This window comes from Mesoplodon densirostris, chromosome 7, assembly GCF_025265405.1.
Source record: "Mesoplodon densirostris isolate mMesDen1 chromosome 7, mMesDen1 primary haplotype, whole genome shotgun sequence".
NCBI lineage: Eukaryota > Metazoa > Chordata > Mammalia > Artiodactyla > Ziphiidae > Mesoplodon > Mesoplodon densirostris.
In genome coordinates, this window is record NC_082667.1 from 63,429,079 (window position 1) to 63,441,244 (window position 12,166).

At 46.3% G+C, this 12,166-nt stretch overlaps 1 protein-coding gene across 9 annotated transcripts in view; it reads left to right on the forward strand.

Moving 5' to 3' along the window:
- LOC132493189 (synaptotagmin-9) overlaps positions 1-12,166 on the forward strand; it is a 391,713-nt gene that overhangs the window by 370,790 nt on the left and 8,757 nt on the right. For all 9 annotated transcript variants that reach the window (XM_060103488.1, XM_060103490.1, XM_060103489.1 and 6 more), the window contains 3 exons: positions 3,020-3,158; positions 4,804-4,945; positions 5,644-5,772. In XM_060103488.1, the coding sequence (XP_059959471.1) occupies positions 3,020-3,158; positions 4,804-4,945; positions 5,644-5,772 (410 nt within the window). The remainder of the gene's footprint in view (positions 1-3,019; positions 3,159-4,803; positions 4,946-5,643; positions 5,773-12,166) is intronic.

Consider the following 12,166-nt stretch of genomic DNA (forward strand, 5'->3'; position numbering starts at 1 on the left):
AGCCCATGCACTGCAACGAGAAGCCCGTGCACTGCAACGAAGAGTAGCCCCCACTCGCCGCAACTAGAGAAAGCCTGCGCGCAGCAACGAAGACCCAACGCAGCCAAAGATAAATAAATAAATAATCAAAACAAACAAACAAAAGACCCAGGAGCACACTCAGCCTCAGGTGCAAGGATCCTTCTGTAGTGTCCCCTCACATGGGTGTCTGGCCCTTGCTTTCTGTGACTGAGAGCTCATGACATTGTAAGACACCCCCTGTGTTCTTTTCCAGCTCTGTTAGACCCACCTCTGGGCCTCCCTAGAAGGAGCATCCGCGGATCGGCTCTCGCTGTGGAGTCCGTGGAATGAGTCAGTCTCCCCTGCTCCTCACAGCTCTAGAACTGGAGTCCCTCAGTCCCTCTCCGAGTTACCATCTTCTCATGTGCACAGGTCACAAGCCCTTGAAGTTCCTATTTTGTCACCTTAGGATGCGCACTTGGTCCTCACTGTGTGCTCTACGTCGTGCCCTGGACCATGCCGGAGGCTGATGTTGTAGATGGGGTCTGCCCCGCGCACACCTCGCTCCAGGGACTGATGCTGTGCTTACTGCTGTCAGTCCAGACTCTGGGCAAGGGATAATCCTCTGTGCCTCTGTTTAGTTCTGTCCTCGTGTGCTAGGCCAGGGGCAGGAATTGTTATTCTTTATTTAGAAACAATAAAACTGAGGTTCTGAGGGCCTAAAGAGAGAGGGTTTGGCCCGAGTCGGTCTGACTCACAGCCTGGGGTCTTCCTGCTCGGGTGTGCTACCTCTGTGCTGTTTTAGGGCAGCTGGGTCATCAGCCATCTGCTGCTCCTCGCCTGAGATTTCCATCCCCCACCCCTGTAACCAGGGTTATTCTTCTCAGAGACTACAGGCGCAGAACCGACCTCAGGCATTTCTGTTTCCTCTGTGTCCTGTTCTGATGTTGCACCCCTTTCTCCAGCAGTGAGTCCTTCCTTCCTAGCTTCTCTTCTTGGCTGAACAGAGCTGAGAGAGAGAGCCCTCTCCATTGCCCTTGGTTTCTTTCGTCGTCTTTCTCACAGGTCTGGGCTGCCTTTGAAGCCCGTCTTACAGGAGGCTCTGCCCTCTTTTATCTCAGCTCCTCAGCGACCTCCCAAGGCAGCCCACATGGGAGGCCTTGGTTGTCTCTGCCCTGTCTTAGGGAGGCCTGTGTGATGATGCAACAGGAGATCTGTTCCTGCGCCCTCCCCACTCCCACATCTCCTGTATAATATGGAGCTGGGAGGCATGCCCTTCAGTTCTCGAAACTTTTTGAATTCTGCCTTCACCACCATCAGTGGTTCCTGGGTCTGACTGTGCATCAGAGTAATCTGAGATTCATTTTAAAAACACAGACTCCCGGGGTGCCCTACCAGAGGGGCTGATTCATGGGTGCGGTTGGGACGTGGGGAATTTATATTTACAAGTGTCCCAGGTGATTATGAAGCAGCCCTTGCATGGGCTAGTATTTGGAAACTGTTGGTCTTGACCACAGGTCTGATCAGGTTCAGCCTGTACCTCATGGGTCATCATGAATTTAAGAATTGTGTGGTCTCCGTCTCTTAAGGTTCCAATTATTTCCACTTCACCAGCCAGTTCCTTCAGAATCCCTTGAAAATTTAGCCCACTATTCTCGTATCTCTCCTTTCTGAGATGATTTATAGAGGATTAGTATTCAATGTTCAATGACTGAATTGGATTTCAAACAATTTCCAGGACATGCCTTTATAAGCAAACTGAATTCAGAAATTTATCGGGCACTTGGCTTTTAACTAAATGAAACTTCAAAAGATGTCGCCGCTGGGGACTTCCCTGGTGGCACAGTGGTTAAGAATCTGTCTGCTAATGCAGGGGACATGGGTTAGAGCCCTGGTCTGGGAAGATCCCACATGGCACGGAGCAACTAAGCCCATGTGCCACAACTACTGAAGCCCGCGTGCCTAGAGCCCGTGCTCCGCAACAAAGAGAGGCCACCGCAATGAAAAGCCCGTGCACCGCAGCAAAGAGTAGCCCTCGCTCACGCCAACTAGAGAAAGCCTGTGCACAGCAATGAAGACCCAACACAGCCAAATAAATAAATGTATAACAAAACAAAAAAAACAAAACACAAGATGTTACCGTCACTGAAGTCTCCCATTACCTTTCTGACTTGTCAGTTTTGAAATCGGTTTTGTCTTCTTTTCTACTTTTCTTCTGGGTCCAGTTAAGTGATCCACAGTTGATTACCTTGGTAATGTTGCTTTAATTTCTCTTTTCTTTTCACTCAAATGCATCTCGCTGTGTTTCCCTCAGGTTTGTGGACGTAGGGCCCATTAAATCCTTCTTGACCAAACAAGTGCCATTCTTCTTCCCCTTTAAATCAACTTGTTTCTTTTGGACGCTTTCTATGGCTGGGGTCTGAGCACAGGGCCCGCTGCACTGGGGCTGAACCTCATGCAGACTGTGGTCCTGAGTTCCTGGGGGGCTCCGTGCTGGCATGTAGCCCTCCAGCCCGCTTCTGCTCACACCTCCCCCTGAGTGTGTGCTAACTGTCTTGCTTCACCTTAACCTGATACTTTTCAAAATAACTATTATCGTAATATATGAGTAATAGATAATATTATATATTCTAAACATACAATAAAGCAATAGGTATAGCTTTTATTGGAATTCTCGTCTGTGTATTCAAAGAGCTTGAAGGGTAGTTCACAGCTGTTGATTCCTTGAACCTCTGAGCACGAGGCCAAATGGCAAAGGCTTCCCTTTCTGCTTGGACTCGGCTGCAGTCAGCCCTGGATGTGGGCTCGACTCTGTCCCCATCTCACTGTGTGGCTTTGGGCAAGTTTCTTTCTTTCTCAGAGTTCTGATCCCATTTCCTGGCCTGGAATAAATAACCTTTTTGAGGGGTCTTTAAGTCGGCCTAAGTTTAAAAATGGCTCGTAGAGAACAGGGAGTTGTTTCTGCATCCGAAGATTTCCTAACTGGGTTTGGGGCGCTCTCTCCCTCTCTTTCCAATAGGACGGCCCTTTCCTGGTGGAGCACAAGTACCCCACGTTACCTGGGAAGCTTTCAGGAGCCACGCCCAATGGAGAGGCTGCCAGATCTTCTCCCACTGCCTCCCCACATGACCCCGCAGGGAGCAGCCTGCTGAGGCTGAGTGAGTGTCCAGGCCCCAGGCTTGGCAGCCTCTGGAGCTTCGGCCTTGGCATTTCCATTGTTGCACGAGGTCCCTGCACACCGCCCCCCCCACCATAGCCCACAATTGGAGAACGGGGGTGGGCACGGGTGGATGGGACAAGTCCTACCTCAGGGTGGTCCCACGTCCAGAGGTGATTGCTGTCTGTCTGGGCACAAGGTTTCCTGCCAGAAACACTTCAGAGCCCAAGAGAACCAGGGTGTGTACCCACCTTTTTTCCACCTGCAATTACTCTACTCCCATTGCCCCTCCTCCTCTCTTCCTCCTCTCTCCACCTGCTCCTGGCCTTCCCGTCATTCCTCTTCCCCTCCCTCTTAGACACCTCAATCCCCCCTCCCTGGTCCTCCCCCCTCCTCCTTTGTCCTCCTGATCTGCTCTTTCCTGTCTCTGCCTTCCTCTCTGCAGCCTCCCTATTACCCACAGGATGATATTATCTGCTCTTCCAAGGGAGAGCATTTCCTTAGAGAAGTGGAATCAGTGGTCACTGGGCGAGGATGTCAGTCCCCAGGTGTCCTTCTGGTGCTTTAGCATCTGAAATGGAGGTCTCTGCACAGTAGGCTGTATTTCCCCAATAGCAGCAGCAGATCAGTGGGACCCAGAATGGAACATTCTGGTCCCGACAACTGGCCGTACCCCTGACTCCTCATCCCTGGCTGTTCCCCGAGCCAGCCCATGGGTTGGCTTCTGCCCTTGGCCAGTCCTGCCTTTGGCTACAGGAACTCCAGATAAGCCCTTGAATGAGTATGTCCTAGCGACACTCAGACGGTGGACTTCCTGCAGCTTTGGACCATTCTCGTCTAAGTGAGCTCTGGCACCCACACAAGAGCAGTGGGTGGCCCGGTGTATTCAGTCCCCGCTGCCCCCTGCCCCTCCCCGCATGTGGATGCCTCACCGGCCAGGAAGCAACACCAGGAGCATTTGGTCCCCTCACATAGGGCTGCCTCTCGCCGCCGTGACCCTGTAGGTCAGGCTCAGTCACCATTCACCCCCATCCTTCCTCGTGGGATTCGTTTTCTTTCTGTTTGAGTTTTTCCCTCTTGCTTGATGACTCGTTTCTTTCTTTGCTTCCCTGTAACTCTGTTGGGCTGGACTTCGGCCCCTCTTGCTTCTTCGCGTGGCTCCTCTGCTTCTTGGTTGGCTGGAGATCGTGGCCGGAGTGTCAGTGCTCCCGTGCTAGGTACTGTACCCTTCCAGGTGAGGTGGGGAGGGAGATTCCCTTATTTCCCTCTGGTGACACCCTCCCTTTCCTGAACATTCATCCAGGTCCCCCTCCTGCTTGTATTCCTGCATCTCCCTGGGGGAAAAGAGAGGAAGCTCCTTGCTGGAGTTACCCTGCAAGGTTTGGGACCCCAAACTCTTAGAATTTGAAGACATTCGCTCACCCAGATTTGAAACCTTAAGCTCGCTAACTCCCCAGAGAGAAAACCTGGAGTGTGCCTGAGCCCCTGCTGGTCTCTGAGATCTTACTGTAAAGTTCCGTCCTGAAGGCAGAGCGGGGCAGACCTCCTGACTCCCACTGAAGGGATGGCCCAGGCTCAGGGAGAAGGTTTGCAGAGGTCATGTTCCTTCTTGTCATTCACATGTCATTCCATTCTTTCAATCTCAGGAGACACAGAAAGTGGTTGGGACGACACTGCCGTGGTCAATGACATCTCACCCACGTCATCGGGCACCGAGTCCAGCCCCCAGTCTCCCCTGACACCAGATGGTAAACGGAGCCCCAAAGGCATCAAGAAATTCTGGGGAAAGTAAGTCGGTGATGATCATAATTATATTGCTTGGAATTAATATGGTTCCTGAGTGGGCAAAACATCTCCATAACCCCCTGTATAATTAGATGCTGGAACAGCAGTAAGTACTGAGTGGTTATGTGTAGAGAGAAGACTTTGAATCACTTTTTAGGGCCCAGAGAAGGAGAACTATGAAAGGAGCCCATTAAATATAGCCGGTTGCCTTACGTGTCATTCATTTTAGGCATCCATCCATCCCACAGACCCTGAGCACATCCTCTGAAGCTTACATATGTGCTTTGGAGAGGTACATGGATGAGACCAGTTTCTTCCTCTGCAGGACTCAGTCTGTGTCTTAAATCTTTGAGGACAGAAAGATGAGTCCTTTCTGGCCCTGCTGACTGAGTCTGTGAAATGAGGCAGAAACTGGGGCCTCCTCTCAGGCAGCAACCTGCACTTTGACCCCCGGGGAGAGGGGCCCAATCCCAGAGGCAGGGTTAGAATTGAGGCTGGGTCTGGCCAAGGAGCTGTCACAGGTCTTGATGCTGGACCTCTGGGGAAGCACCGGGAGGCAGGGCTTCCATCCCAGTGCCCCGGAGCCCCGGGGCACATCCAGAGCCCCGGTTATGGCTCGTGAGGCCCTGTGTGGGAGGCGTGCACTGACTACAGGCTTTTAGTCTGCCCTCTGACGTCTCCACGGATTCCTCTCCACACAGAATCCGAAGGACTCAGTCAGGAAGTTTCAACAGCGATGCCCCAGGGGTGGCCGAGTTTCGACGAGGCGGACTCCGGGCAACTGCAGGGCCAAGGCTCTCTAGGACCAGAGACCCCAAGGGTCAGAAAAGGTAAGGCTCCCTCCAGTCCATCTACAAGGAACTGTGTAAAATCTTCTCTAGGCTGGAGTGGGAATGGGGGCTGGATGCCCCAGAGCCTCCAGAGATGGAAGGCAGGAGCCCCTAGTGCAGAGCTTCTTGACCTTTCCCCTTTGACATGTGTGGACATTGCTCACGCTTATTTATAGGTGCACCGAGGTAAAGGCAGAGGCTGCCTATAGCCAGAGGTGCTGGGGCGGGAGGTGGCGCTCCAGCCCCGCTAAGAACCCCAGCAGCTCTGCACATCTGCAGTCCACTTTGGGCAGGCCTTGGCGTGATAGGTTGAGAGGCTCCGCCGCAGCCATTCAGAGCACAGATGCTGGAGTCAGAGACCTGGGTTGGAATCTCTGTTTAACCACTTCCTAGCAGTGAGCCCTAAACCAGGTTCTGTAACTTCTCTACATCTCAGTTTCCTGATCTCTGAAGTGGGGCGGGGCGGGGGGTTGGTCAAAAACAAGTATTTGTGAAAGTTCTTTTGAGGATTATGTGAGCTCCTGCACATCTAACCCTGGTATCAGCTGTCAGCCATTCAAGGGTCACCTTCCCCCGGGAGACTGGGGAGAGAGCAGCACCTGCCTCTGGGGCGGTCCCCTCCTTCCACACAGACCTCTACGGAAGGGTGCTGGGGTGCCAGTCTGCCCTTACCCCTCATGACACACTGTACCACACCTTCCTGAAGGGTTAACTGGAGGGAGTTGTAAAGGGATCAAAATGGGAAGTTTTGCATGACTGTTCCCATCACGCCCTAATGAAAAAGCATCAGTAATGACACTTTCCCAGAGATCGCCCTGGTGGACCCCCTCCAGTCACCAGCTTTACCCCCCTTCCTCAGATCTCCCTGCTCTGAGAAGAGTGCCTCCCTTCCGACTTGCCCAAGTGAATCTTTACTCCTATGTCTTAGGGAAACCCTTTTCTGCACCCTCTGCTCTCATCAGATGATCCCCACAATACACTGTCTCCAGCGGAATATCTCCTAAAGTCTGAGCTACTCAGCCAAGGTCAGGCTTCTGGGGGCCTTCCTCAGGATTGGACTGTGACATTTTAAATCTAACCAAACAGTGAAAAGTAAGATTTAACCCTCTTAAATTTCATCCCCCTAAGATTGCCATATACCAGTGCCAAGTGCAGGTGATTACTGAATAAGATGTGCACAACTCACATGTTAATTCTAGAAACCATACAGTCTAGATCCCAATGAAGGGGGAAGAATGTTTCCCTGGTGCAGCATATTGTTCACAGACCTGACCCCCGCCAAAGAAGGGAGCACACACACATGCACCCTGCTTCCCCACTCAGCCCCCCTCAGGTCCCTAGGCTTGGCCAGGCGCTCCCATGTACACACTCAGGACCTTTGGTGAACATCCCCAGATCCATCCTCCAGGTGGATCCTTACAGAGAAACCTGAGGATGTGTAGCCTCCTGGTTCTGCTCCCCCAGGATCATGGAGTGGTGTTTATGCTTCTAGTCACAAAAAATGCTCAGTAAACGTTAGCTTTTAGAGGCTAGAGACTCTAAGCATATGGTCTGAGAAGGCAGAAACCAATTCAGAGACATTAGAAAATGAGCCAAAGGAAGCATATCCATATAATCCATGAAAAGAGAATTCTAATCTACTTGGCAATCTTCTGACCTTAGACGTGAGTGTTTCTGATAGTTCTGAGATGAAAAATAAAGTTACCAGAGCTTGAATGATGAATTTTTGTTCCACTTCTGGCTTTCCTTTAGGAATGATTTTTTTTTTTTTTTTTTTTTTTTTTTTTTTTTTTTTTTTTTTTTGCGGTACGCGGGCCTCTCACTGTTGTGGCCTCTCCCGTTGTGGAGCACAGGCTCTGGAGGCGCAGGCTCAGCGGCCATGGCTCACGGGCCCAGCCGCTCTGCGGCATGTGGGATCTTCCCGGACTGGGGCACGAACCCCTGTCCCCTGCATCGGCAGGCGGACTCTCAACCACTGCGCCACCAGGGAAGCCCTAGGAATGATTCTTGAAGGGGGAATCACTGGTCAGGGTGTAAAACTTTTCTAAGACCCTCAGGTATTTTTCCTTAGGGCCCATCCACCATCTTATAAGTCCCTTTGGTATGGGGCAACCAGTGTAGGGAATCTTCTCTGCCGAAGGCGAAACTGCAGTTCAGCCACAGGGTTGCTTTATTTGGATGTCTTTGTGCTTTGTAAACAGTAGCAATGGATGACAAGGAGAATGGGAATGAAGGCCTGATGAGACTGTATGTTTATCACCACTCTGCTTATGGTAACAAAAATGAGTTTGCTGGTGGGAAAGAAAGGCTTTTATTACTCCTAAACAGAAATGTGATATAATTATATGCTAATGTCCTCTGGTATTTATAGTTTGTAGATATTTAGGTATAGCCTTAAAAAATTTTTGTCACCAACATTCCTATAGGAAAAGTTCATTGTTACTGAAAGTCTCCAGCCCCAGTCCGTTTTTCCAGTGAAACAGTTGTTTTTTTAATATAACATTTGATCATGACATTTCATAGGAACTCTCTCTCAGGTTATCAGAAGAATAATTTTTTTTATTTTTTCCCTATTTTGCTGATTTACATTCTAGTCAGCACTGCTGTCCAGTGAGTGCTTGCTGCACCTACAACCTTGTCAGCATTAAGTTATTGCAGCTTTTCTTTGTTTAAAGTTCTAGTTTTATAGACCTCCAAAAATTATTTTTATTATTAATTTAGTTTACATGTTTTCTTATTTCTTCTTTTGTGAACTGTGTATTTTTGCCCATTTTTATTTAGTTATTAATATCTTTTAACTAGTTATTTAACATCTTTCTTATAGATTTCTGTCTGTTCTGTATTAAGATACTAAGCCACATCTAAAAGTTGTAACAAATTATTTTTTAGGTTTGTTGCAGAATTTTACTTTGATATATGAAATTTTTAGGTTTGTGTGTAATGAAGTTCATCAACTTTTCCTTTGTGATTTCTTTCATTATTTTGTTTTAAATTTTTTTGCTGATTGTTTAAAAAACTGGTTTTCAACTATGAGTTTAAAAAAGTGATTTTTTAAAACTTTAAAAGTTATCTATTTGGGGATTTATTTTGGTGTGTGGTGAGAGAGGATTTTTTCCCCCAAGAAAAAGCAGAGTGTAATGTTCAAGTCTTTAAAGCCACATGGCCGGATCCCATCCCTGTGGAGGGGTTTTCTGAGTTGGTCTACAGAGTGTATTGCCCTTAGGGACTCTAGCTTATGAAGGGTCTCTGATTAGACTGCTTCCCTGCTTCAGGCCCCATTTTACTGCCTTTATCCCATATTCACTGTCAGTGTCAGGTTTATCATGACTGTAAGGAAGCTTAAGCTTCAAGGTCAGTTACTTGCCTAGACCCCTTCCATGGTCCAGAGAGGATCCAACCAATGTACTGACAAGGCCGTGTGTTTTGAAATATTTTCATAAGTAAGATATTTTAAACAAACAGTTTTAAGACTGCTGACTCTTTACTCCAACTTACCCTTGGTCTACACTTTGCCTAATATCAGATGATGCTGGAATATCCATGGGCATTTTTGGGATCTGGCTATGGGGAGGTTGAGTTGGGGATCCATTTAGTTTGGGTTTAATGGGATTATGTTTATGTGGTTTGCAGTCACTTCATGTTTGGTTTACTTAGGTTTAGTTAATTAGCTGTCCTACTATAAAAATGGCTTCCAATGTGCCAGTGTGCCCAGCATTCTGATACAAAGATGCAAAGTCAGAGATCTTGTACCAAAATGAACTTGTCCTCTGGCATTTGGTTTCAGAAGTATGGGGTAGTGGAAAAAGAAAGACCATTTGAAATAGGCAAAACCAGAAGCCAGTCTGTGGAAATACTTTCCAATCATATTTGCCAAATCCTCAGCAGGAGATTTGGTCCTCTCAGATGCTTAGTCAAAACAGAAGTCCCCTCTTTTCAGAAATGCACTTACTAATGAAATATATACATACAATTGTAAGTGTACCCTGTGTTCTCCATCTACCATGGGAATGGCCTATTTGATAAACCTCACTTACATCATTTTAACTGCAATTTGGAAGGATGTTTTGGAACATGTCAATAAAACAAGTGGTTTGGCTGTATATGAAAGGTACTTTCTCTGTCATCTCTAAATTAGTTAATAGCATGTTCAGCTGTGGCCCTGGAGAAGAGTATGGGAGGCCCTGGCACTGACAGAACCCCAGGAGTTAGGGAAGCTGGGTCTGCTACTGTAGGAGCAGCACAGGCTTAGGAGGGCAGAGACCAGTCACAAAGGGGGAAATGGGGAGACGATCGAGGGTAGAGGAGCATCAGAGCTCTAGGGTGTTATGAAAAGGTCTCCAGGACAGAGGCTTTCAAATTAGTCTCAAAAACATTTAATTTCCCCTCAGAACTGAAATATCCCTCTGATACGTAGAATATTTGCTTCTTCCCAATTCCAAGAAACCAGAAAATAAATGAAATTGAAAACTAATGGAATATGAAATAAAAGTGATAAAATGAGCATTGAAATTGAGAAACTATTCTAATAAGAAAAAATCCCAGATCAAACCAAAAGCAATAATTCACTAAGAGCAACAGATAAATTCCAAACAAAAATAGTAAATAGGTTCCTAGAGTGTTGTTCATATAAAGTGAATTATATGAACACACTGGCAAAAGATGAAAATTTCTTGCTGATTTTACATGATATACTGACATTGACCAAGATGATGTTGCCTAATATGCAACAGCCACAAGGATATTAAGTAAATATTATCAATTCAAAGAATATTTAAGATTAGCACTAAAAAAACTTGAACGCTATGGAATTTTACAGCTCGCATCTAAAAGACACTTGATAGAGGTTTTCCTAGATTTGATGATTCTAAAAATGTATTTGACAATACCATTTATAAATTGTGAAGCTAAAACTTAAAAAAACTATCAAAATAAAAAAATATTGGTCAGTCATGCTAGAAGAAAGACGGAAAGCTTCTCACAGAAAATACAGCCCCACCTCATCCACTGATTCAAACTGCAGATCGGATTTCCACTGGTTGAATCCGTGGATGCGGAACCCGCAAATACAGAGGGCTGAGTGAACTATGCCATTTTATATAAGGAACTTGAGCATCCCTGAATTTTGGTGTCTACGGGGATCCTGGAACTAATCCCCTGGCAGATACAGAGGGACAGCTATGTTATAGCGTTGTTGACATTGATAAAGCAAAGAATATGCACCCCAATTGTGAAGGCAAAGTACTATAGAGGTATATCTAGGAGTTAACTAAATAAAAATATTATTTTTATTAGTTAATAAAAATATTATTTTTCTGGATTTCATGATCTTTTTCAGTTTGATTAGATTTGTAATTTTTTGATTTGTTTTTATTCTAAATACTCATTTTGTTCCTAATTCCATATTCAAACTGTGTACTTTTCTTAGCGGGCCCCCCAAATTTTATAAGTTCCAGTTTTCACGAAACCTGGATCTGCACCTATTCATGATTCATTAAAACCCAGGCTCCAGGCTGAGTGACCAGCACCTGCTCTAAGGTACACATCATCTCCAGCACTTGTTCTAGAATGGTGCTTTATGGTCATCCTGGCCCTTTAAGGAACACCCTCACTTTAAGAAAATTTTTGATGCCTCATCTAGGCATTAAAAAAATTTTTTTTTCACCAGCATTTTAGGAATACTTTCTTGGAAGGAATCTTTTAGAATAGCTAGTCTTCTATATTCCATGAATCCTCCTTTAAAAAATGAATATAAAGTTGCTTTGTTAACCTCCATGCCCCCCCCCCCGCCCCCAAGACTCAACTGGAATTTTGCGTGTACCATTACCTTTACACTTTAAATGAAACACTGATGTCTTCAAGAACGGATGGCTTTGTAACACGCAGGCTTCCTGTCGAGGAGCAGGATCTAGCTCTTCATTTACTCGTGTCTTTTTTGATGCTGCTTAGTTGCGTGTCGTAGTTACCACCACCCCCCCCATCCCCACACATGGTTACACAGGACCCACGCATTCCTTATAAAGACAGCTCCTAGATATTGCATAATTTTGGTTGCTGTGAGTGGATTATTTGAACAAAAATGTTAGTATCTGTGCATTGATGGTACATAGAAAATGATTGATTTGTATATGTCATAAATATTAGGAGTGTATTTTATAACTAGCCACCTTACTGAGCTCTCTTGGATTTTCTAGGTGGGCAATCGTATCATTTGAAAAGAATGGCTTTCTTTTATTTCTACCTTTCTAATAGCTATGTTTTTTATTTTTATTTTGTCTCTTATATTTGCTGCAACTCAGACTAGTGTTACTAATGTGATAAAAAATACTGTCCTTTATTAACTTTAATGTGAATGCCCCTAGTGTTTCATTAGTAAATAAGGCATTAACTGTTGTTG